Raw genomic sequence first — 27,403 nt, 5'->3', positions numbered from 1 at the left:
GCTGCAAGCAAAGAGGAAAGCACAGGCATGATGGGAGACTGTGATCTCACCTGGGAGTTAGAGACCCAGCAGTGACGCATGAGTGAGGAACCACCGAGTGCTTACTCCTGGGAAGCCACCTCTGTGTCAGGAAGGGCGGTGACATGAGCCAAAGCCAATGTCACATACCTTGCCTTCCATGGGAGACCAAAATCCACGATCATAGCCACCAGCCTGACTGGGGATAGCGGGGAGATGGGCAAGGGGGTTGCTGTGTCGTACATCCTGACTGGGCACAGGGGAGTCTGGAGCAGTGGCACAGGACTGATGACAAAGGAAAGGAAACACAGCTTGGAACAAAGCAATGGAACAAAGACGGTCAAGGGAATTGAATCCCCATCAGCAAAGGCCTTGAGCTGAATGTCCCCCTGGTGGTATCATTCCCACCCAGCACCCACCATGGAACCACAGGACTGCTAGGCGCTGGAGGGATGAGGATTGATAGGCAAAGATGTGCTGGAAAATGAAATGATGAGCTGGGGCCTTGCTCATCGTGATAGAGTGCTGAGAGAAAGTAGAGAAGCTACCAGAAAGCTCCAAACAATAGTCCTCCCTTTCCTGGAGCCAGCCCCTATACAGACTCTCCTTGGCTGAGCATGGCGTACGCCCAAGTTAGCAGGGCCCCCAGTGGCTTCTAGTCACATTGTCCATTCAGGATACTTGATAAAACAAAGGCTGGCTTCCCTGCAGGCACCCTGGCTCTGTGGAAGGCCTGGGGGCAGGGACAAGATGATGTGAGAGCACTCGGAAGGCCTGTGGTAGCTGAGCTACCTTTTCCCATTGGATGTCTCTTACATTTTTAACGAGGAGCCTGGAGGCACGGTATAAGTGAAACGGCCGAATTATTAAATTACCCACTCTACAGGGCCTCTTGTATTAGCCCTTAATTAAATGACGCTTTTCATGTTAACAAACAGCGCTCAGGAAGGAATTCCCATTTTTTAATTCTATCCTAATAGAATTCGGAAGCCTGGGAAATGTCTTGGCACATGGCTTTTGAGCATTTGTCCCCTGAATTTTAACCACCTCCATGAGTGCCTTTGGTGACCCACTTCCTCCCCCAATTCCAAAATACTCTTCGGACGTCTGTTCTGAGCCCCGAGGGAGCCACAGGATGGGGTTTCCATGGCTGATGTGTAAACGGCTGACGGAGAGAGGCCTGCATTCAGAATATAGTCAGTGTCCATCTGTGGAAATGGAAGTAGGAAACTCGAGGAGGGAATGGGTGGGGTTGGGAGAGATGGGGGAGGTACGACGCTGACTAAGATGCATTGTCCTCCTACATGGGCTTGTGGGACTGGAAACCTTTGGATGACTGGAGACAACAGAAAGGTGGTCAGCCGATTAGGAATGAACTGTGCGTTCAGATATTGGATGGTTTGATGCCTGTGGTGATGGAAAATGGGATGAGGAGAAGGCAATGATCCCAGCCCAGTGCCTGAAGGGGATTTCCAAGTCACAGGGCAAGGGATGGGGTCCACATAGGGACCCAGGCCTTTGGGAGATGTTGCTTGGAGCAGCTACTAAGAGAGATGGTGAGGGGATGGGATAAGAGCCTACTGAGCTTACATAGTTTAGAGGTAGAGAGAATCCACAAGGAAACATACTGGGGCAGTTTTAGAATACCAGAAATGCTAAAAAAGGAACTAGAGAGGGTCCTGTCATGGACCATCATGAGGCAGAAGAGTGGGTGCCAGGGTGGGAGACGGTCTGAGTAGCGCAGCTTGCGAGCACAGCTTCCCAAGTCAGTGTTGAGTGACATAACCCCGGTAGCTGGAAGGAGGCCAGGAGGAAATATTTACCCCATAGAAATGGGCAGGAACCATTTTTCTTCTCTCTCTTTTTTTTTCCTTTATAACAAACATATGCCTGGTGGTTGATCAAGCAAGGTTGGGCAAAGAAGAACTACTTTCATCATGATAAGATGGTGGGTAAGGAGCAGCCCATCAATTGCTTGGAAGACCCCAGAAGGATTATTGTAGCATGCACAAAGGCCCCATATCTCTATCCCGCACTCCCCCATCCTGTGTAATGTCCCTATAGTCGGTCACAGAGATTTTCATTCCACTTGCCTTGGTACTCACTTTATCCTGTCTTCCTAGGTCACCACCACTGTTTCTAATCCCATATCTACACAGTAGGGAATATATAAAACTTGGTACCTCGATCCTTCTACTTTGTTCTGAGTCTTATCTCTTTCTGAGTCTGGAATCTTTCCTTTTCCACAGTGGAATTTTACCCTTATACCCACAAAATGCTTCTTTATTTTGATGCCTGGAGAGTTTTGGTCCATAGCTACCATTTCTTACATAAGCTGTAGCATCCAGGACATTCTTGCACAGTTGAGAGGAGATAGGGGTGTCAGGCTTTAGAGTCAGGTGGAGAGGTCAGATGACCTTTCTCCAGTGTGTGCAGTGGAGCATAAATTGTCCCCAGAGAAGGTGCAGGCTGAGCCTTCTGGAATGGCCGGAGAGTGACCACCAGGTCAGCGTTCATTGACAATGATGCTTTCCTTTTTTTATGGTGAATCTGAGCTGAGCCCTCAACTTGATCCTTAATATGCGCCGCAGGAGCCAAGAGAAGAAATCCATAGTTCATGACCTGATGGGATTAATGTTGCCAGCGTTTCCAGAGGCCATTTATTTTCGTGTCACCTATTTGTCAATGTCAGACATTCTCTGACAAATCCTCCCTGTCCTCCCACAAAACAAATAAGATATTTGGGGAGGAACATGAGAAGTGCTTGTTCCTTCACTTCCAGCCCTTCTCTGCCTGTCTCTCCTACCCTTCTCTTCCCTCCCTCCCTCTTTCCCTCCTTCCTTTCTCCCTCCCTCTCTTCCTTCTTCAGTCTCTGTCACTCGCTCACACCATTTCTTTGTTTAATTTCCTAAAGTATACTTGTTTTCAAGAGCAGTGCGCATGACCTGAGCCCTTACAGAACAATTAAACATGGCCATAGATGTGTGGGGCTGTGTGCGGGGCACCCCCACTGGAGAAAGGAGACACCGGTAGTGGTACCAGGTACCGTGCAGGCGAAGCTCACCACAGAGGGGGCTGTTTCACATCACCAACTGCACAAGCAAGGAATGGCAGTACCCTGGCCTTGAGTTTGAGCCTTAGGGCCAGCGCGTGTGCACGTGCGCGCACACACACGCGCACACACACGCACACCCAATAATAAGAGATAGAGAAGATGACCCATGTTCCATTCTCCCAACACTCATAGCTTAGTTGGGCTCATGGGGGAATTGGCAGCTACAATCTAGCAGGGTTTATTCTAGAATAGAACTAGAAAGAAATGGCTGTGTGGACACCAAAATCTGTGGTCATCTCAGGAAGGCCATTGTTGATTACCATCATCCAGGCAAAGTGCTATCATGCCTCCACACACAGCCATCCTTCTATCTTTGGTGTACCATGATGTGAAAGTCTGGTTGGTTGGTGAGCCACGTGAGCACAGAGAGGTTAGCTAGCATGCACGGGCTTGCACAGCAGGTGGCAGAGAAAAGGTCAGAACACCGATTCTGCCATGTGGCGGGGTAGCAGAGATCTGGCCTCTGTGGGTCTGTCTCCTGTCAGGAGTGTAGACGTGCCCGCTGCATCACCGTGAGTCTGCGTATGAGCAGCTGACTTTGAACTCCAGTGAACAGGAGAGTGAGTCACACACCTTCCACCACTCCTTGGTTTCCTCATTTTAACTTTTTGCAGTAAGGGATTTTGAACTCAGGGCCCTTGCCTTTGCTAGGTAGGTGCTCTACCACTTGAATGACAACATCCATCTTTTTATTTTTATCATTTTATTTATTTTATTTTACATCATCCCACCCTTCTCCCCTAAGCCAACCTTGGACCATGATCTTCCTTTCTATGCCTGCCTCGTAGCTGAGACACTAGCCATGTATCATCACTCCCAGCCTATGTATTGAGATGAAGCTTTGCTAACTTTTTACCTTGGGTGGCCTCAGACTGTGGTCCTCCTGAGCTCCATTTCAGAGTAGCTGGGACTATAGGTATACGCCACCATGTCCAGCTCAGACTCTCTCCTTTATATCCCAAGCACCCAACCTGTAACTTAGATAGCTCCCAAATGAACCATTTTTTAATGGGTGCTGAATTTTCTAATTTTGTTTTCCTTTTGGGTTGGAAGCCAAGTGCTTTAAATCAAACCTGCACTTTTGGCCACTGGTCATGCTAGGCTCCAACCACACAAGCTTATTAGTTGAGACACTAGAGAAAATAGCAGTTGAAAACACTTAGTGGTGAAGGAAAAAGGAGTCTCATCAATCCCCAGGTGTTCAAACTATTAGCATCCACAGTAATAAAAATCGAGGAAATGAATATTATGTCTATGAATTCCCAGTTGTGGAGCATTGGGTCTTTATAGAAGGCCTTGTAATTATTGAGAGGCAATGCCTTCAGGAGTAACTCTGATAGAGGACCCTGACTGTTCTTACAGGTATCATGAGGTGTTAAGTAGACTGCCATGAAATTAAAATTCTAGCAGTCTTCCTATTCCCTTGCTCTTACTACAGATTCAAGTAGAATAATAATAATAATAATAGTAATAATAATAAAATACCCTTAGCAATGTAAGGTAGCTCCATTCCTTCCTTTGTTTGCCTTCTATGGGTTCCCAAATTTTTTTAACCGAATCAACCCAAATCCTGGAAATACAAGCTTCAGACCCTGCACTGAATCCTGGAACAGAAGGAAATTCGTTCTGTGGAAAGCGGATGTTTCTGTTATGGTGGTAGAATGGTGTTAGCTTGTTGGTGTTGAGGTGTGTGCAGTTAGGTCAGACCCTGGGATTATAGGAAGCCGCAAGAGTGTGGGATCTCATTGTGCTATCTTGATGACTCCTGCATTCCTTGGAAATTATTTCAAAAATACCAAAAAAAAGTTTACCTTCGAGATTATTGTATTTCAATCCTGTGGCTTGAACTCAGGGCCTCATGCTCTCACTTGGCTATTTTTTTATACTCATCCTGGGGTTTGAACTCATGGCCTGGGCACTGTTGCTGAACTTTTTTTTTTTTTTCCTCAAGGATGGCACTCCACCACTTGAACTACAGCTCTACTTCTGAATTTTTTTGCTGGTTCATTGAGAATAAGAGTCTCACAGGCTTTCCTGCCCAGGCTGGCTTTGAACCACAGTCCTCAGATCTCAGCCTCCTGAGTAGCTAGGATGACAGGCGTGAGCCACCAGCTCCTGGTCACTTGGCATTGTTGTTCAAGGCTAGCCCTCTGCCTTGAGCCACAGCTCCACTTGTGCCACGTTCTCGTGAGTGGATGAGCAGGAATCGATCTGCCTCAGCCCCCTCTCTGTCCACCCCTGGTGGACTCCAGTCAACTCAGAACGGGTTGAAGCCTGACCCCTGCACTCTAAGAAGACGCTGGTAGCCCTGGGGACATTCGGAGCCCTGAGCCAGCACTGGGGCTGTGTGAAGAGGACATTTGAAATAAATAGAAATAGTGGATTGTGCCAAGCGCCCCTGGAATAGGGAGCTGGCCTTCTAGTTCCCAGAGCTTGCTCACAGGCAGTTATCTGCTAAATGAATGCCACCACGAACTCTTCTTCAGAAGTTTTCCTTTTGTAAAATGGCATGTGCAGTGATCCCGAGCTTTATATTTTACCCTACTGTGAAGAGTGGTTACTCTCGGTAATGGAGGAGATGGTGATCATGCTTCCTTGTGGCCAAGTGTGGAACAGTTCAGGACACACACACACACACACACACACACACACACACACACACACACACACGTTGGCAAAGACACCCCAATGTTGCGCAGAATGCCTGAGTAGAGCTACCTTGTACTCTCCAGTTCAATACAGAAGATGGAGAGCGTGGGATCCTCAGAGCCGGCCGTGGGCCGCCTCATCGGGACATCCCGTCTGCCACGGAGTCAGCGTAGCGGGGATATTCCGACATGGACATGGTGTAGCTTTACTTTTCCATAGTGGAGATGTACAGGGCCGGGGCGCACCAAAGGTCTATGGAGAAGTCCTGAGTGATTGCAGTCCCTGGAACCATCTCCAGCATTGTCTACCATCTTAAAGGCAGAAGTGTTTTCCTGAAGGAGGATGCTTCCAGTTGAGGGAGAATATGTGTTCCCCCCAAATCGAGGGCACCCAGGGGCTCCCCAGCATGCACAGGAGATTCAGCTTCCAGCTCAGGTCTTGGGGTTTTTCCTCTTAGCAGCAACTTGGCTTTGCCCAAGGTGAGCACCCAGGGTGGAGAACCTTCTCCTCTGGGGAAAGTTGGCAAAATGGAGACTTCTGAACCCCAGCCCTGAGCTAGCCATAGTATACAAACAGAAGAAGAAGGGGGAGGAGGAGGGAAGACAAAGGGAGGTAGGAGGGAGGGAAAGGAGAAATCAGGGAGGGAGGGAGAGGAGAAAGGAAGGAAGGAAGGGAGGGACAGAGTGAGGAAGGGAGGGAGGGAGGAAGGGAGGGAGGGAGGGAGGGAGGAAAGGAAGGAAGGAAGGAAGGAAGGAAGGAAGGAAGGAAGGAAGGAAGGAAGGAAGGAAGGAAGGAAGGAAGGAAGGAAGGAAGGAAGGAAGGAAAAGGAGAAACCAGGACATGTTGGGGGTGGAGAAAACTGCCCGAGAGCCTCTTCACCATGGAGAGGATGTGGCTCTGCCCCTTTCAGCAGCTCTCAGATCTGCAGAACCAGCAGACTCCTGTTTGCTTTGGGATGAGCCCACATGGACAGGAGAGCAGGAAGCAGTGTCAGGATTCTGGGGCCTGCTTGGTATGCCTTTGGCTAGTTAGGAGAAGGCAGGGGGAAATGGGGTTCCTGGGCTGGGAATAGTGCCTGCACTGTGGGTACCGATGGATCTGGTATGTGGGTGCATGTAATGGTCCTATTTTGTAGATGGAAGAAATGAGGCCTAAGGACCAGAAGATAAAAGCCAAACCTTGAGAACAGGGAGCAGCAGAGAAAGAGCGTTTTCTATGCCACCCTGTTCTCCAGCAAGCAGACACCAAGCTGCAGGGGTCCCCAGCATACAGCAGGAACTCAGTTCATGTTTTTGTTTTGTTTTTTATCTGAACCCCCCCCTCCCCACCCTGTCTCTCTTTGGGACAAATGTTCTCCCTTATTCTCCAGGGTTCAGAGCCTCTGCTATCATGACCCCGCCCTGACTTCTCCCAAAGGCATTTGTTGCTCCCTTCCTTCCCTGTGCCATGTGGCCCAAGAAGGCGTCCATCCACAAGCCAGGAAAAGAGCCCTCATGGTGGGTGCCAGTGGCTCCTGCCTGTAATCCAAGCTACTCAGGAGGCTGAGATCTGAGGATCATGGTTCAAAGCCAGCCCGGTAGCAGACGGGAGCAAACTCCTCGCGTCCTCACATGAGACTCTTATCTCCAGTGAACCACCAGAAAACTGGAAGTAGCACTGTGGCTCAAAGTGTTTGAGTGCAAAAGCTCAGGGACAGTGCCCAGTCTCTGAGTTCAAGCCCCACAATTGACAAAAAAATAAGCCCTCAGCAGGAACCACAAGCATCTTGGTCTTGTATTTCCAGCTCCTAATTTGTGAGACATCAATGTGTGTTGTACCAACCGTCCTTCATAGTCCAGTTCATACTTCCTTCACCGCTCATGACTCTTACTGGCATACCTAATACCTACCTACTTCCCTGCTTGCTCTACATCTTCAAAGAAGGGGAAATAGCAAAGAAATGTGGACTGGGCCCTGGTGGTTCCTCCAGCTCTACATTCTGAAGGCTTTCTTCATGTGGGGAGAACATCACATTGATTTTTGCTGAGGGAGATATGATGTGTTAATTTCTTCAATCTGTGTCACCTGGACTGCCATGTCAGCTCTGGCCAAGCTAGGAATGCAGCATTAACTGTATCCAAAGCTGTGTGTGTGATTAACTTATTTGTTTGCCTAGGGAGAGATAAAATGAAGAAGCAGGAGGCGGGCTGCCTCCATATAGCCCCTGGTTTTGAAGTTGGATTTGGGAGAAAGAAAGAAAAAATCTCAACATGTGGGGTTTTGATTTATATTCCCTGGGCTTTACCCATTATATATTTTTTCTAATGGAAAATAACTTGACACACAATTGCTTCTTCGTTTTGAAATGGGAAATGTGTGCTATTGTCTTAAGGCAATGTAGGGAGTTGATTTGGTATGCATGGTTTCCTCTCTGCCCACCCTCCCACTTTCACATCATCCCAATCCTGACTTGGGTTCTGTGTGCACATTCCATATAGTTACAGTTTTGCTTAGAACACACACACGCGCGCGCGCGCACTTTTCCCCTGATCTTCTCTCGATTGCTTATTTCTTTATCAAGTTTGCAAATCAAATCAAATAGGTATATTGCAGAGTGTTGTGGTATTATTTTCTGAGTATATAGTACAATGTACTGAATTATGCTAGCCCTGGGGTGTGTCCTTACTCCCATCTGCAGGAGGAAGGGGGGAGAGAGAGAAAGAGAGAGGGAGGCAGCAAGAAAGAGCCAGAGAGAGAGGGGGGAAGGGAGAGAAGGAGGGAGAAAGGAGGGCAAAGGGAGAGGGGAGAGCCTGTGGAGTCTGTGAATTCACTCAGTGCCGGACATGACTGGCTAAATCACGACCACTATTCAGCCTGTGAGAAGAGATGGAGCAAGTGTTTGTTACATCAATCAATTTGGTCCAAAGTGCATCACAGTGGGTATTCAACCATTGCTCACATAATATTGTCAACTTAATCAAATCGTGCCTCGAAGACACTCTCAAGTTCTCTCTCTCGCTCGCTCTCTCCCTCTCTCTCTCTCTCTGAGAAATAGCTTGATAAGTGAAGGAGGCTAGAAGCCACTGTGTATTCAGAAGTACTTTTTATTTATCTCCGTGAATGGTGCTGTTGTTGTATGTTGAGGGGAGAAAAGCAGGTAGGAGAGGAAAGATAGCACATCTTTGCATCTTCCCCGGGCTGGCAGGGGAGAAAATCAGGATGAATGAGTTGTGTTCTGTTGAAGGCTAGGACTCCATATTGGAAAAGTAGAACCCCGGGTGGGTGGGAGGGGAGCTTGTGAGGAAAGAAGAAGCGGATCTGAAGAGGTCTTCTAGAACAATCCTAGAACGATTCACTGAGCTCTTCACTATATTCTAGGTGGCAGACTTAAAAATGCCTTTGCCTGGATTGCCATGGTGGCAAATGCAGGGTTTGTAGTCAACATCGCATGCGTGATTTCATCTCCTGCTCTGTCAGCATCTGTATTCTGTATGTAGTCAGCATCATGGAAAGTTTTGCATGGAATGCTGTCTACTTCCCCCACCTCACGATGTTTCTGTTCTATAAGGACAGAGAAGTCAACTCACACTTATTACAATAAATTAGGCTGAACCCAGGGCTGGCAAAGTTCACGGGAGGTGTTGGCAGCTCCCATCTGGTATCCAATGGTTTGTCTGTGGGCTCTGAGCCCACTCTCCCTGTCCCTTTGACTCTGGTCCAGACCTAGAGCCCCGCCTGTAGCAGTGCAGTGTCTTTATTTCCTGGCATGTGCTCTGTAGCTTCTCTCTAGCTCTGTTCTTAAGTCTTCCCAGCGCATCTTCACCTTGGCCTTGGGCAGCCACGGTGGCACAATAGAGTCCAAGATACAATGTCAGAGATCCCTCAAGTTTGACTTGCCCTCTTCCTAGCTGGGTAAGTTTGGACAGCCTACACAACCTCTCTGAGCCTCAGGTTTCCAGAGACCCAGCTCCTGTATGGTTATCTTGCAAATCCTCCATCTCTAACCCTTGATCCAGGCCCACACCTTGCTGATCAGCTGTCATCTCAGCATGGCGTTGATCATTAGCACTGACAGCCACTGGTCATTTTGCCTTAACTCAGCCTAGGGCGATACCAAATAACCTTTCACAGTCACCCTGAGCCACACCCACGCTGTCTTGCCATCATCCTCCAGAGATCTCCTGAAGTTGCCTGTAACATTTAGACATGCATGCCTTTCCCCTTGGGCTAAGGGCTCCACAGTTCCCCTCGAAACCTTCCATGTGCACACAGGTACAGAACTAACGTGACAAGTGAGGAGCAAGGAAGACAAATGGAGCAAATTTTATCCGAGTGTATCTTATGAATATATGGAAAAATCACAATGAGATGACTACTGTGTATTACTTAAAAAGGAAAGGAAAAGAAATACACCAACATAGGGCAAAGAGAGACACCAGCACAGGATTACAGTGATAATAATAATAGCAACAGAAGTCACAACTGGCCGTCCACCAGTGGCTCCCCCTGAATTCCTAGCTACTCAGGAGGCTGATCTCTGAGGATCACAGGTTGAAGCCAGCCGGGGCAGTAAGCTTTGTGAGACTCTTCTCTCCAATGTACTACTAAAAAAATAAAATAAAAAATAAAAGCCTGGAAATGGCACTATGGCTCAAAGTGGTAGAGTGTTAGCCTTGAGCACAAAATCTCCGGAACAGTGTCCAGACACTGAGTTCAAGCCCCAGGACAGGCACACCAAAAACGGAAAGAAGGAAGAGGAGGGAGGGAGGAAGGGAGGGAGGGAGGGAAGGAAGGAGGGAAGGAGGGAAGGAGGGAGGGAGGGAAGAAAGAATACCTGTGGCTGACTAAGTACTTAAAATGTGGGTGGTACTTGTGAATAGAGACTGAACGTTTCATTCCCTCTAACTTTTCCTTAGATGTAAGCAGTGATGATTCCGTGATTGGGCCTCAGTTATCAAGAGCTTTTTGAAGTGCATTTGGAACTGAGTATTTTCAAAGTCTAAATACAGATGAAGGGTTTCCCAATAAAAAGCCAGTGTCCACATTGAGCTTGTGAGCCATATGTGTCCAGGAGACACAAGCTATCAGAGACTTAGCATGAGAAGAGAAAGCATAAAATACATTTTACACTGGTGACATGTGGAAATGATAGTACTGATAAATAAGTTTCAAATGAGTGCACCCGTTGTTTCGTTTTGTTTTGTTGAGTTGGGCTGAATTCCCCTAACTTGGTGTTTTGAGAATCTTGTAATTTCTCTCTGGCTTCTGGTTTGGTTGACAACTTTGTGATGTACTCCCCAGGTTCATAGTCACCATGTTTCAGTCTCTCATCCCCAGCAAAGATTGGCTCTAGACTACAGGACCATGGACAGCCCTATAATGGAAGCCCCTTATGTTGTCTTCTAGCTAGGAAGGCTGAGGTTCAGAAGGATTGAAGTAGCTGGACCAGGAAGTGATGGTACTGTGTCTTAGCTCAGAGGTATCTAGGCATACACCACTGACCTGGTCCTCCTTCCACCATGGGGCTGGGGCAGGTGGGCTCCAAATCTACCGAACGCAGGTAGATACCATGTCTCCTATCTCACTGTCTCACAGAAGCAACAGTGGGTGGGGCGTGGGAGGGGAGCAGAATCAGAGAGATGCGTACTTCTAGATGGCTATGTGTATTCTCTCAAATAGCCGCCTCCGGATTGGTCAATATGAAAATCCAATCTCTGGATTGGTCGATATGAAAATCCAATTTTACTGGGATTAGCTGTGGGTTGCTCAGAGCTATTCATTGAATTAGGACGATTATAGCAAAGGGAGCCTTGCAGATCTTTATTAAGGTCTTTGTGAAAGCGCTAAGCGATCTTCAAGAGATTAAAGCGCCAGTGGTGTTTTTCTTAGCATTTATAACCTGTGCCTGTTACCCCTGGGGAGTTTGTTTATTAAGAAAAATTCTGCAGCAAACACCCCGCCTCCTAATAAGGCCATCACAGTAGGCCAGCATAGAAGCTGCCATTGTGGTCTTAATGAGCTTATTGAGAATCTCTGTCCAGTACTGCCTGGAAAAGGCGCCCCTTGGGGTTAATGGAGCTTCCGTTCCTGTGGGGTCCTGCAGGCTTTCCGGCCCAATGGGAAGGCTGCATCCCCAGAGCCGTGCACATCCAAGGGCCTGAGAAATGGAGGGCAAAAGCAAATAGTTATTAATGCTGCCTCAAAACAATCACAGTTGCAGATCCCATTGTGAATTTGCAAAGACAGATGCAGAGTGTTCAAGGCCTTTCTTTCTGGAAGCTGGCAAAGGGCTTTCTAGCCTAGCTAAGATCTATCAGCACCTCTGGGCTGATGGCCAAATGTCGAAAGACAAATGACCAGGCTGGACTGACAAGGGCAAGAAGGCTCAATCTCCTCTCCGTTCCTAGGCTCTTAGTACAGGAGTTCTGTGGCCAAAGCTCTGTGGATTTTAGGCCTGCTGAGGGTGGGACACTTACTTATTTTGAGAAGTTGTGTTCCTGAAGCCAATTTGTTTGAGAGCCTTGAAGCCAGCCACTCCTTGGTAACAGCCACTAGCACCATATGAGCTTCTGGTGTTTTGATTGTAGAGGGTTGGGTGTGGGCTTCCCCAAACCATATCCGTATTCTAACCCATAGGGACCATTAGTGAACATGACCTTTTTGGTGATAAAGTTTCCCTGAAGATGTAGTTAAGTATATGACAAATGAAGATGATTCTGAATTTAGGAGGGCCAAGGCAAAGGAAATCCGGAGCCTTCAGAAGTGACTAGAGACAGTGAAGGAATTTTCTGTAGTTTCCTGACACTGGCTTGGCAACTTATGTTTTGTTGTTGTCATTTGCCTCCATAACTGTGAGTGGAGAAAGTTCTGTTTTTTTGTTTTTGTTTTGTTTTAAGCCACCGAATTTATGGTAATCTGTCAGGAAACCAACAAGAGACTGCTAGCTTCCTGCCAGTGTAACACAAAACCTAGGAGCCTTGAGTTTTAAAGAGGGAAGGCTTTTCTGACTCCAAAGATTTCAGGCTGAGGTTGCTTGGCACTGTCACTCAGAGACGATGAGATCTGTTTGCCTTACAGTGGCTAGGAAGCAGAGAGAGAAAGGAAGGCCTGGGAGACCCTTCCGGGGAAGATTTCCGAGGATCTCACTTCCCACCGTTCAACCCTGCCTCTTCAAAGTTCTACCACAACTCAAAGCAAACAAGGCTGGCAACCAAGCCTATACAGAACATTCTAGATCCAGCCTGAAGTCAAGGCCTTACAAACACAAGTCCATTTGGAATATGACTTTCTCTGAAAGCTCCCAGGGAAATGGTTTAAAAAAAAAAAAAAAGAGAGATGACATTTGTAAGAATAAATAATGACCCTATTTGTCAGTTCAAGGCTCTAGGGTGGCCATTGGGCAGTATATTCTTCATTACTACAACTTATCTTAATCCCAAGGCTCTGGAGTTGCTACCATCATGATTCTTTTACAGATAAGGAACCTGAGGCTCAAACAGGTTAACAGACATGCCTGACATGAGCAGTTTGTGGAGGTGAGTTCACATGCAGGACTTATGTGATTGAGTCATCCTGGTTCTTCAAACAGTGTAATGCCCAGGCACGCTCAGTTTGAAAGATCCATTTTTTCTATCCTTTCTTAATCTGTTTAGGCTGCCATTCCCCCTCTTGTCTTTCCATATGAAGACTCAGAATTCTGAAACTGTTTGAGATTGTTATGTGTTTTTACATATTTTTGCTAATTTTTTTTAAAAATATGTTTAACACAGGTATGCCAACATAACAGTTTATGGGCGTTTGTATATGAATGTACCTAATACAAAATGATTAATTGAGCATTGTGTGTTTTTATCAGAAGAAACAACACAAAGATTTCTCCAAAGTCCTGTGTTACTGGAGATGATTAATTTTAATTTTCACATGAGCGGCATAATGCTATTAATCACTTAATATGTTTAATCATAATCTCTGTAATTCCTAATTAGGTTTATTAAACTGAAACATTCCACAGTTGTACACAAATCCAAATCTAAGTCCCTTTCTTGGAATCAGGAAGAACTCGTTTGAATTTTTTGCATTCAAGCAGCAACTTTTCACAGGATAGAAAAATGAGCAGGAAGCTCTGGGTCTTAGCTATTGCTTATGCAAATTACAGTGTCCTGGTCAGGTACCAAAGGCAATGAGAAGTGACATCCTGTCAAGATACAAGGTATGTTATGGTCGTGATAACCTATTCTCACAGCGAAGGAAAACACAGTCTCTGTTCTGGTTTGATCTCAGGATTACAGTGCTGTTCCAGTGTCACCGAAGGTTGCAGAATTGCTGTGTACTCATTCAATCATCACCTTATTCATCCACTCCTTCGTTCATTCACTTTTTCATATAGCGCATCAGCCAGTCACTTAGCAGGCACATAACATTATGTTCCATGCTAGCTGCAATTTGTGGCTCCTCCCAGCTTCTAGGAAGGCCATACTCTGGCTTTGCATCCACGGCCCTCCCCTCCTCAACACCCGCATTTCTGCAGTCTATTCTCCTTCCCATATTTACTGATTTCCCCTCTGACTATGCACACAGACTCCCCTGGATCCTGACCACCATCTTGCATCTCAACCTCTTCATGCATGTGTTGCCCTCTTGGCACACACCAGCCTTCTCCATTCCTTCCCAGACTCTCTCCCACCTCAAACCTAAACCTAACCCCCAGAACTGGTGTGGCTCGGAGAATCCAGCTTGAGCTTTGCACCTCCAACCTGAGGCTGCTTGTCCCTTTGTGATTCATTGTCTTACAGGGGTCACAAAAACCACCTGCATCACAACCATCGTTTGCTACCTCTTTCTCTTCCACTCACCTGGAAAGTGGGAACCTTCTAGTTAAGGAAAGAGGCACCATCTTGTTCGCTCACTCCTCACTGTCAGCAAAAGCACAGCAGGATGGGTGTTGCAGCAATATTGTTCTTGAAAGCTGAGGAAGTTCGGGATTCTGTGTTTCTGATATTGCAAGAATGGTGTGTGAACCATTGGGGGGTGGTGAGGGGGAGCAGGGATCTCAACCTCAAAATGCAATTCTGGGTGTGTTTAGGTCAAAAAAATCTTCCAGTGCATTCAAGGAGTGATGGGAAAATTGCTAATTGTGCCGTGTAATTTGGGTGTTCCTTTTACATTTTACTCTGTAAGATTGTCTCCTCTAAGGTTGTATTATTTTACACCTGGCTGCCTGCGTTGATAGTTCGGTCTCAGTTATGTGCTTCTAAATTGCTTGAAGTAAGTGAGGATGATTTGTTGTTGTTGTTATTCATAAATTTGATAGGCCATGGCATAGATGCCATCTTTGTTTCAAAGCAACAGGAATCTGATGAAGTTGGCACGTCTACTGTCACCTAGAGGCAGGGAGGATGAATTGCGAGAAAATGCCTGGGGAAAAAAGAAGTATTTGCAAAATGGCGGCATCTGTGGAGGGCCTGATGGCATAGTGACTGTCCCCCTCATCATTGCTGCCTATATAAATAGAGAGAGAGAGAGCTAGAGATTGGATTCAGTGTAACTACAGTGACCAGGCTTCCTTTCTGTGTGGGGGAGGGCAGGATGGTGTCAGGAGAGATGCTGATCATAACGACCAATCCTCTGTACAAACGTGGCCCGGCGGAGGTTTTCTGATACTGGAATATCCTAGATCCCACCCACTTGAATACTGAAGCACCAGCTCTGTGTGGCTACTGAACATTTGAAATGCAAGTTAATGCACATAAGCAAATTTTACACATAATTAAATTTTAATCCGTTTAAATTTAAACTGCCAAATGCAGTCAACAGTGGTGGACAGGACAGATTTGTACAATTAGGAAACCAAGTTTAAAAACCTTCCAAAAATTAAGCCAATCAGCCGACTCCTTGGACCACAGAAGGCCAAAGGGCCTTTCCAGACTATTATTGTTTTTACTTTTTCAGCTTTTGTTAATGTTTATTTGCACAGCTTCAGTAATGATGTATGGTTATCTGAAGAATCTGAACAGTGTTGACTTTACTATTTTAGCTTTAATAATGTGTGTGTGTGTACATGTGTACAAAGGCTTGAACTCGGGTCCTAACATCCTCACTTTGCTTTATCGGTCAAGGCAAGTATGCTACCACTTGAGCCACACCTCCGTGTCAGCTTTTTGCTTGTTAATTGTGGATGAGAATTTCTCTGATTTGCCTGTCAGGGCTGACTTCCAATCCATATCCTGAGACCTCAGCTTCCCGAGTAGCTAAGATTGCAGATAGGAGCCAACAGTGCCCCGTCATTACTACCTCTTAGATGAAGTTTTTACTGCCCAGCACTTCCTAGTCCTCTTCCCTAGCTTTATTTTTCTTCACAATTCTTATCATTGCTGACTTTCAACTCCACATTTTTTGATGATGGGGTTGTAAATTATATTTTTTATTATCTTTTAAGTAGTTGTCCAGAGGGGTTCCACTTCAAAATGTCATCTTATATATGCAATGCGTCTTGATCATAGTCTCCCCTTCCATCACTCTACCCTACCCACATCTCTCTCAACCATCCCCTCTATTTCCCTAGTTTCACAGCATGTACATTGAATATTGCAACTGCATTCTCCCCCACACCTTTCCTCTCTTCATTCTTGTGGAATTTTTACTGTGTCTTCCGGGCACTTTCTGCCTCCTTTGTTGACCATGCTGTCTCAGACCCAGGATGTACACTTACTCTGCAGAGGTGGGGGAAAAATATTGTGGCTGGTGAATTCCTTCCCTTTCTCCCTTTCCCCGGGCATTTTCCCTTTCTAGAGGCAGCAAAGAGCATCTGGCTTGTTGTGAAGCATTGGGGTTGACTAAGAGCCTCTTCTGCTTTCTTCTTGTTCCTTTAGCAGACAGATGATGCAGTACCCACAGACGGCCAGCCCCAGACACAACCTTCTGAAAACACAGAAAACAAGTCTCAGCCCAAGAGGCTTCATGTCTCCAACATCCCCTTCCGGTTCCGGGATCCTGACCTCCGGCAAATGTTTGGTGTAAGTACAGCCTCCCCTCCTCAGGGTCTCTCCTCACATGGGAGTCCTCGGGATCCACGTCACGAAAGGTGAAATGTTCCTGTCCAGTCTGTGGATATTTTGTTGGCAGGGTTTCCTTACGGTCATCTGGTAATAAGATAACATTTTTTGCATATCCTCCTGTCTTTCTATGCTCCCAGGTGGACTTCTTCTAGGAAGTTCGTTTGGATGGCAAGTGGCAAACAAACTCATAGACAACCCACTGCCAAATCCAAATGATGCCAACACCAGTGGGCGAGAACTCCAGGTCACTGCTGAAATGCACACTGGGAGTTGTTCTACTCCCACCCCATTTCTCCACTCCAGCCTCTTTCCCAGGCACTGTGCATGACAGCTGTAGTGAGAGACTCCTGCAGGAAGCAGCATAATGGAAAAACTCAAAGGGCCACTAAGAACTGCAACGAAAGCACTATAGATGTCTAGGTCAGAGAGCTTTCTTGCCATGCACATTTTTACCCCTCTCCCCCACTCTGGAATCAGTGCCAAGGGTTCTGAGGCTTTGCATGACACATTTGCTGCCACGATGTTAATGTTCCTACAGAGGAGCAACCTGGCCCAGGCCTGCTCAGGTTGCACACAGCAGCCCAGGTGCCAACACTCACCCAGGGAAAATAAGGGACCGTGTTGTTTCCTCATAGCTTGGTATGACCCTGATTTTTGTTCTTCCAAAAGATGTCTGCATTCTCATCCCCAGGAAAGGAGGAATGTTCTTCCTTTTTGGCCTCCACTCCACACCAAGTCCAAAGCTATAACAGGACTCTGATATCTTCCATCTGTTAGTCTGTGAGTCTCTTTATCCAGGCCATCTTAGCAAGTATTTGCCGATCCAGTGAAAGGCAGAGCATCCTTCATATTTGACTTCAGGTGGGCTGTTTGGAGACACACTTCTGAGAGGCAGATGTGACTGAAGGAATGCTTCGTTGCATGCCTCCTGCCTGGTACAGCTCTCCAGTGAAAACAGAGCCATCTACTTCTCCTGGGCTCTGGGACTTGGGGGTTAGCTGACACCTTTTATTTCTTTAACACACACGATGCTTATCAAGTATGCATCTGACATAAACGCGGAGCAAGCCTCCTAATATTGAAGATACCCAGGCTTGAACGCTGACATTTCTGCAGAAAAGGTCAGCCTCTGCACTTTTATCTCACTCATTTGGTAATAACCTTGAGTTGAGCCCTCTAACTCTTGCAGAACAGAGATACCCCCGGGCACTTTCAGGTCAAAGATGACTTTGAAAAGTGCAGAGCATTCAGAGTGAGAGTCAAGGTTAAGTGTGTGCAAAGCACTGAGACTGGGTTTGAATGATGGCCAGCCAAGGAATTATATTCTCCTCGCCATGTCAGGTCAGGACGATGTCTTGCTATTCAGTCTATCTCTTCTCATCAAGTGTCACTGTATGTTGACTTTGAACTTGATCCTCTTAATAACCATACTGGCTCTCTTTCAGTGATACTGTGCATGCAGTCAACCCCAGTTTCTACCCTGAAGGGTGCCTTTCCCTGTCTAGTGGTCTTCCTTATTTTGAAATTCACCTGAGGCTACTGTGCTAAGTCAGGAAAGTTATTCACAATATTCACTGCTGGAGATCACAGAGAAGGGTCCCAGCTTACATTAATAACTTCTCTTTTCTTTTAAGGGTAGGTACAGCAGATAACATACACACAGAGAGAGACACAGAGAGAGAGAGAAATAGGAAGACAGAGTGAGAGAGACAGAGGAGAGAGAGCCCTAAGTGTCCTACCATACATTATCAAACATGGATAAAAATCTCCTTAGAGAACCCTTTTGTTTTTAAGTGAAGATTCTCAAGCAGCTGATAAGATGTTGATGTGACAATCGGATAGATTCTCTTAGTATCTGTCAATTAAGGAGCTACAGTGTACATTTCTGAACACTGAAATCTCTTCTGTTCATCACAAACAGCATCTGTGACCATTCAAAAGGCTTCATGCCTGACATCCTAGCTACTCAGGAGGCTAAGATCTGAGGATCATGGTTTGTAGCCAGCCTGGTCAGGAAAGTTCATGAGATTCTTATCGCTAATGAACCACACACGTATTGCAGAAGTAGAGCCATGCCTACTGCTCAAGCAGTAGAGAGCTAGCCTCAAGCAAATAAAGCTCAGAGACAGCACCCAAACCCTGAGTTTAAGCCCTCAGAGCTGCCACATAAAAAGTATGTAAGACTTTGGGGGGCTGGGAATATAGCCTACTGGCAAGAGTGCTTGCCTCATGTACATGAAGCCCTGGGTTCAATTCCCAAGCACCACATATATAGAAAACAGCCAGAAGTGGCGCTGTGGCTCAAGAGGTAGAGTGCTAGCCTTGAGCAAAAAGAAGTCTGGGACAGTGCTCAGGCCCTGTAAAAAAAAAAAAGAAGAAAAAGAAAAGAAAGGAAGGAAGGAAGGAAGGAAGGAAGGAAGGAAGGAAAAGAAAAAGTATGTAAGATTTTGTATGGCAGTAGGATTAATCTATAAATATTGCCAGGTGCATATGGTTTCATAAACCATTTGCAATAACTCCAAGGTCTCCCTTGTCTACAACCAGCATTCTGATAAAGAAGAAAAACTACAATTTATACCCTAAGAATCTGTTCTTCCTAGACAAATATTGCTCATGAAACCCTTCTGGGTCTAGGACACATTTAACAGCATGAGTTCCATTGTAAGGTCTCCGCAGAATTCTGATTGGCCTTCCACCCTGCAGTCTGGGGAATTCCACTTCCTCTCATTTTTCACATCCTTGTATTTATTGCTCAGAATATTATCTTCATCCTTTTTGGCCTCTGTCTCAAATCCTTTGGCCATGAGCTATCTTCCCTCAGCATTCGTCTTCTGTCTTTGTCCTTATCTTTTGGCATGGTTTACATGGAAGATAATTACAGAGAGGATAATAAAAACACCTACAAAGATCTCTGTATGTTTCTTTTTCCCCATTCTTCTTCTTTGTTAAATACAAGTGTGTGGATTTGCAAGTCAAAAATGAAATCAACTGGTGCTGGGAGAACTGGGCAGCCATATGCAGAAAACTCAAAGTAGACCCAAGCCTATCACCATGCACCAAGATCAACTCAAAATGGATCAAGGACCTCAATATCAGACCTGAATCCTTGAAACTACTGAAGGTCAGAGTAGGAAAGATGCTAGAACTTATAGGCACAGGAAGGAACTTCCTGAATATAGTCCCAGGGGCACAACAAATAGGGGAGAGACTCGACAAATGGGACTACTACAAATTAAAAAGTTTCTGCACAGCTAAGGACATAGCCACCAAAACAGAAAGACAGCCAACCATATGGGAAAGGATCTTTACCAGCACAGCAACAGACAAAGGCCTAATATCTGTCATCTACAGAGAACTCAAAAAACTAAGCCCCTCCAAGCCCAATAAACCAATTAGGAAATGGGCAAAGGAGCTAAAGAGAGACTTCACAAGAAATAAAAATGGCAAAGAAACATATGAGGAAATGTTCAACATCCCTGGTAGTAAAGGAAATGCAAATGAAAACAACCCTGAGATACCACCTCACCCCAGTTAGAATGGCCCATACTCTGAACTCAGGCAACAACAAATGCTGGAGGGGGTGCGGGGAAAGAGGAACCCTTCTCCATTGTTGGTGGGAGTGCAAATTAGTACAACCACTTTGGAGAACAGTATGGAGGTTTCTCAAAAAGCTCAATGTAGACCTACCCTATGACCCAGCCATACCACTCCTAGGCATCTATCCTCAACAGCAAGTCCCAAGATATCAAAAAGACATTTGTACTTCCATGTTTATCGCGGCACAATTCACAATAGCCAAAATATGGAAACAACCCAGAAGCCCCTGCACAGATGAATGGATCCAAAAAATATGGTACCTATACACAATGGAATACTATATAGCGATTAGGAATGGTGAAATATTGTTATTTGCAGGGAAATGGTCAGAACTTGAACAAATAATGTTGAGCGAGACAAGCCTAGAACACAGAAAACAAAGGGGCATGATCTCCCTGATATATGACTGTTAAGAAAGGGAGACGGAGAGACAGTAGAGACCAGGTCTGTGAAACCAAAAACTGCTTGTCAAATAGTATTTCCCACAGGATTGGGGCAGCGACCCAACAGTATGTAACTAAAACCAAACAACTACTCAACATATAAAGGTCAAAAATTGACCTCTCAGTGGAATACAATAGCTCAAAAGCTATGTATGTATATTCATATAAGACTACTGTCGAACTATTGTCTAATATCGACATTACATTTAAAGCCCTAGGCGAATTTTCTTGGGCTTGGCCACGTGGCTACTGTATATGTTCTTGATACATTGTATATTGTATATATGTCTACCTGACCTAGAGAAGGGAAAGAAAAACAGGGCATAAGATATCACAAGAAATGTACACACTGCCCTCCTATGTAACTGTACCCTTTTTGCACAACACCCTGTCAAAAAAAATTGTGTTCAATTAATAAATAAGAAAAAAAAAGCTGTAAGTGGTGCTGTGGCTCAAGTGGTAGAGTGCTAGCCTTGAGCTGAAGAGCTCAAGGATAGCGCCCAAGCCCAGAATTCAAGCCCCAGCCTGATTAAAATAAACAGATAAATAAATAAATACCATCACAGTAAAAAAAAAAAAATCAAGGCACCCAAACTGACTTCTTTTTCAAGTTTCCTACAAGTTTGAAGTATTCCTATCAAGTTCAGAAACCATTGATACATTGTTTGGCTGTCTTATCTATATTATCTATTTACTTGTCATCTACCTCTCATTATCATCTGTCCATTGATCTATTTATCATCAATCCATGCATCCCTTCATCCATCCCTTTATCCATTCATCCATTATCTGGCTGTCTGTAATCTTAGGGATAATGAGGATTGGAATCAGGGCTTCACACCCGCTACTCCATTGCTCTCTCACTTGTGTGCCCAGTTTTATTTTGTTTTTTACTTTAAATTTTGTTTTTCAGATCAGCGCTTGTATTTTGCCTAGCTGGCGTTGGACCATGATCCCCTTATCTCTGCTTTTTGAGGAGATAGGTTGGTGGGGTGTGTGTCACACATCAGCCTTTGTGTTGTGCTTTGTCTTCATGTGGCCTTGGCAACTCTTCATTGAGATTGGAATCCTTAGTGACTTTTCTTCCATCATTCCCTTCACGTTCATCCTCTTTCTTTCTGATGTACTTGTCTCAATATTTGACATTAAGTCTTATATGTAGTTCACTGTAGATTTTGTTGTTGTTTGCTTGCTTTCTTGCTTTTATAATGGAACATCCCTTGGGGTAAGAAGTTAAGTAGCTATAATATACAAAGCTGAAGCCAGAGCCTTTTGATAAAATACCAGTGAGGATGTGAGCTAATGGATCCATTATACTACTAAAAGCATTGATTCCGAAGGCTTTTACAGGAAAGGTCTGTTGATCCCAGGCCTGGCTATGTTGCTCTTGAGATCTGTTATCAGCTCAGCTAGGGACCAGCTGTGAGCTAATGAACTTTTTTGTGTATGGATTAGACATTCATTAGTTGTAGAAGGGGCCTTTCGTTGTGATAGTTCTGTACATGCTCACAATGGATGCTCAGACCCATCTTCTCCCTGACCCACTTCTAAAGCAATGTCAACAGACTGCCTTGTTCTATTTGTATATATGCACATATGGGACTGTGACCTCATTCATCCTGGCTCACTCTTTTTTTCACCCTCTCTCCTCCCTCTCATAGTTCCTAATCCCATGAGAGAGGGGTGAGGATTTCCATCCAATGGATCACAGTGCTCTCAATTCTGAATTCAAACACTTAACGTAACCTGGCCTGTGTCGCATCCCACCTGTGGGTGGGTGTTCTTGGGTCTGAGGAGAGAGAACTGAGTTCTGATGCCTGCAGCTCTGAAATAGACCTGTAGAATTGTTCTCAGGGATGCCATTCAGTGCACCCAAGTCTCCAGTTTGCAAAACACCTTTCTTGATGCCCTAGGCTTGCTTTTGTGACCATAACACAGACCCTCTGCTGGGTTCTAGGGCCTTACACATGTAACCGTAGCTACTGTAGAGGCTGAGATCTCAGGAGCACAGTTGAAGGGCAGCCCAAATAGAAAATCCCAGGAAGCACTTGAATTAACCTGCAAAATGCCAGACTGGATATGTGGTTTAATCAGTAGAGCACCAGTCATAAGCAAAAAAAAAAAAAAAAATTAAAAAAAAGCCAAGCCAGAGCTCAAGACTTTGGTCCCTCTGGTAAGAAAATAATCTTTAAGTTTTCTCTTCCTCACCTCAAAAAAAGTTGGGTCACATGCAAAAAAGATGCTTTGATGATCATTTCTAATGGATCAACTAAAGACGAAAGATGGAAGGGCTAGAGTCTAGAATGCTTTTGCCTAGCGTGGCAGCACTGAGTTCAATTCCCAGCACTCTAAAATGATCACAGGCTTCCTTGAGCTTTCTCTGGTAAAGCAAAGTTGCATCCACCATGGTGGAACAGTGAAGGAGCAGGGAAGTCATTGGGGGATTTGGCCCCCTGCCTCCCATTTCTACACTGATGCCAAGCCTATAAAAAGCTAGAACCAGCTGCCTTTTCTTAGGCTCTGTGTATGTCCTTTGAGCTAACATTTACTTGGATGTTTGAGGTTTGTGTCTGTTAAACAGCTTTCCAGACAAAGATTATTTGATCTGACAATTTCTAGAACCGCCTTGGTCACTTATTTGCTCAAACACGTGCCAACCAGCTTCTAGATTTTTGCTCTGGATACAGCGAGGGAGACACACGTCAGGAACACTACCGTTGATCCAACAAATGCTGGTGATGTCTGCGAAGAAGGAGTCATGTCTATGCGAATTGAAAATGTCTATGCGAATTGAAAATGTGCCAGCTGTGTTTATATCATTAGCGCCAAACTTCCCAATTAAACTGTTGATACTATAAATATAGCACGCAACTCGCTCTGCCATAGGGTTTACATCAGCATTTTTCTTCCAGCTCGTTTTACTGGCTCAGAGAATCAGCCACCCAAAGGCAGCTGCCAAAGAAGCAAGCGTGGAAGATGGTACAGGGCATCTGCTGTCCCTCTTTCATTTAGGGAATGACACATGCTAAGATTACTTTTTGATCGCTTTTCTCTTGGCCAGATCTTATTTTTTCCCCCCAGGAAGTGTTTTTTAGTGTGTGTGTTGACTGCATCGCGAGTGTTCCATGGGTGGCATTTGTTTTGTGTCTTTGGAAGAAATCTTTTTCAGGCATCTCCCTATTCATAAATACATGTGTTCCCAGGCTGTTATGCCTGAAATAAAGACCTTAGCATCTGTGTTAACTGCATCGTCACAGGCAGTTGTATAGGAATTACTGTTTAGGAGATGCTCAGGGAGCTGAAAGATTCTTTACTACGAAGTCAAGTTCACCTTTGCAGAGCTAATCCTTCATGTCCCACATTTGGGAAGTTTTCTTCATCTACATTTAATGGTTTTTTTCTTCTCAGCCCTCCCAAATTTGGCACTGAAAATGTCCTAAGAAAGACTATTCTCTTCACCAAAGAGATACTCATTGTAGGGACAGCATCCATGGATACAGGTATCCATCCACTCATCACTGGGAGAGTTCCCGGCACCCCTTACTCCATTGCACAAGCTAGCAGTACGCATCTTCCTCCACCTCCTCCCTTTCTTCAGCTTCACTTCTTCTCTCCTTCTCACGTGCACATAGAAACACCCACATCAAGTCTGAATTCCAGACAAACGAGAAATCTTTAATACAAATATGTCCTAAGATGCCATGTATGGAGTGTACTCATTCTGGAAAGTCCATAATATAAGTATAGTTGGGCAGTTCCCTTCCATTTGGCTGACCAATGTATTTGAAGCCTAAAAGTTTGTGTCTTACAGACCTTTTATAGAGTCGACTTTTGTTAATGGTTTACAATGTGTTTGATTATCTAATTATATGGAAGTTTACCTTGGGAGATCATATGTTAGCCTAAGCTGGTCAGAGCTCTGTAGGGTCTAGATGAAAATGGCTACCTAGGTAGTAGAGGCTGATCTTACATTGGAATTTTACTTGTGTATGTGATCTGTGAGTTAGGAGCCCAGACTCCCAACATCACATTCTTATTGGATGTTTTATAACCCAATCTTACCTCATCAAAGGTGTTTCTCCCAGGGGTTAGTGGGCTGGTCTAAGTGAATCATTATATAAGTAGCAATGTGCCATTGTTCACCTCTGCTGCTCAGTGTCTGGGAAAGTGCACACACACACACACACACACACACACACACACACACACACACACGAACATGGGATTAACCTGCTGTCTAATATTTTGTGGGACAGTACACAGAGTGGGTCAGAATAACTCATCCTGGTAGGAAACATCATAACCAGAACATAACCCTTATGGCTGTTTATATGTTCTCTTGATTCAAGAAAATTATTTAACCCATAAGAACAATATGAAATGTATAGTCTTGATATTAAGCAAGTGGGGCGGGGAGAAGCTGGCCTGCTTGGGGAGGAATAGCAGAATTCATCGTTATGTCTTATTTGCTGTTTTTTCCCCTGACCTTCTTTGCTCACAAAATATTTCTATTTCTTTGCAGCAATTTGGTAAAATCTTAGATGTTGAAATTATTTTTAATGAGCGAGGCTCAAAGGTAAGCAACTTAATCCACCTCAGAATGGCTTTGCTTGTCATAAATGTGTTTCGTTGTAAACAAGGGGAAACAACTGCACTGCTTTAATGGGGTGACTGTGAAGGAGTGCCCCCCCTTCCTCCTGGGAGACTTCTTTTAGAGTTCTCCTCTTTGTTTCCAAAATGGCAGGAGATGCTTTGGGCTCCATGGAGAACGCGTGTAAAGGGGTGATTGAAAGTGGCTATCATACGGTTGTATGCGGATCTCTATTTTCCAGTGGGAAAATCAACCATGCTTTAAAAAAAAAATAATGTTGCTACATTTTTTTTTGTTTTTCAGTGATAATTATGTTCTTTATATTTAAAAAGTGAGTTGCTAGTCTCACAAGCAGGTAAATATGTGGATTATTCTGTATTACTCAAGTGCAGTTCTTTCTCTGGGTGGCAGGGGAGGAAAAAGCTCATATTCACCAACCTTTTGAATCGCATTTTGTTAGTGCGTTCACTGATCCTTGGTTTTGCAATGCGCTGTGGCCAATGAGTTTATTTGTGCTAGGACATCAGTTAGAAAGATAGACAGAGATTTTTCTAGAGTTTAACAGAGTTAGTGAAAGTTGGGGGCTATGTGAGCAAGATCCAGAAACTTAGAGATAATATGTTGGAAAAAGAAGAAGAAGGGGGAAAAAAAGACATAGTCTTTCTGAGCATGTTGTCCATCAGTGGTTGGGGGGTGGGGGGGCCTGTCCCAAACTAACAGCCTCAGCAGCACCCGGAAGTTCTTAAAGTTACACATTATCCGGCTCCAGCCCAGAGCTACTGAATTAGACACAGTGAACTTGGGCCCAGGAATCTGCATTGTAACATCCCTTTCAGGACCTGCCCTTAACACGACAGAGTGACTACTCTCCTCTTTTGCACAGATGCCAAACCCTTCCATCTGCAGGTAAAAGATCCTTATTCCCGCTGCTGTTTCGTTGCCACCTCTGCCCTGATTGTTAAAGCCTCTCTTTCCAGCACCCACAAAGCAGCACCCACTGCTTTTTTTCCACAGAGGAAAGCTGTGTATTGGGCATAGCAGCTGATGCTAGGAACAAAAAGGAATAATACTGGGGGGGGGTGGTAAGGGGGAGAATAGAATCCCTGGCAATGTTTATTTCTCCTTCCATCCACCGACTATATCAGAGTGGATACTGAGAGCAATTGCTATCTGATATAGAGAGATCCTACTTTGGGTCCCCTAATCTTTTCCTTCCTGGAAGAATTTAGGGCCAGCCAGGATCCAGGAGGTTTGATAAGTTTGACTGGTTTTATTTAATGCACCACAAGTCACCATTGTCTTTTCTCCTTCTGAGGTACCTACCCAGGGTTAACCATAACAGGATGCCATTGATCAAATCGGAGTAAGAAAATTCCCGTATCCATCCCACCACAGAAAAATTGACATTGGAATCCACTGAGGACTTAAAAAAAAAATCAACCAGTTGACCAATCAATCATTTGTCCTCTGTGGTTTTGCTTATTCAGGGACTTTGTCATTCTTCCACAAATTCAGATCGTTTGCTGACATCCTCCCACAAGTGATTTGGCCTCTGAGTTGGGGGGTGGGGCCCTAACCATCCATGACGTCTCTTTCTGTGTCTTGTAGGAAAATCATTGCAGGGACTGTGTCTAGACTTAGAAAACCATCCACACAGCAGTGTCCCACAGTCCCAACCTTCTCGTTCAGACCTGAGGTGCCTGGGGTGACATTGAACTTGAAGTCCCAGAATGCTTTCCCAGTCTGTCCTAACCCTAACCTGCTCTACCCCACTGCTACATAGCAAGGGATTTCTTTTTTTTTTTTCTTGTTATTGTTCATTTTGCTTTAAGTGCATATATTTTTCATTTTATAGATTTTTTTTTTTTTTGCCAACTTGAAGGAAGCTGTTTAACTCCTTTTGAGAGCTACTTGGGAACATTAGAAGGATATCCGCAGCTCTTTTGAAAGTACAATG

General features: G+C 45.0%; 1 protein-coding gene across 9 annotated transcripts in view; it reads left to right on the top strand.

Annotated features, from left to right (window-relative positions):
• Window positions 1-27,403, top strand: part of Rbfox1 (RNA binding fox-1 homolog 1) — a 929,373-nt gene that overhangs the window by 805,914 nt on the left and 96,056 nt on the right. For all 9 annotated transcript variants that reach the window (XM_048332274.1, XM_048332271.1, XM_048332270.1 and 6 more), the window contains 2 exons: window positions 16,630-16,773; window positions 25,378-25,431. In XM_048332274.1, the coding sequence (XP_048188231.1) occupies window positions 16,630-16,773; window positions 25,378-25,431 (198 nt within the window). The remainder of the gene's footprint in view (window positions 1-16,629; window positions 16,774-25,377; window positions 25,432-27,403) is intronic.

This window comes from Perognathus longimembris, chromosome 23 (genome assembly GCF_023159225.1).
Source record: "Perognathus longimembris pacificus isolate PPM17 chromosome 23, ASM2315922v1, whole genome shotgun sequence".
NCBI classification, from domain to species: domain Eukaryota; kingdom Metazoa; phylum Chordata; class Mammalia; order Rodentia; family Heteromyidae; genus Perognathus; species Perognathus longimembris.
The sequence above is the reverse complement of the archived record's forward strand: the minus strand, read 5'-3'. Positions and strand labels throughout refer to the sequence as shown.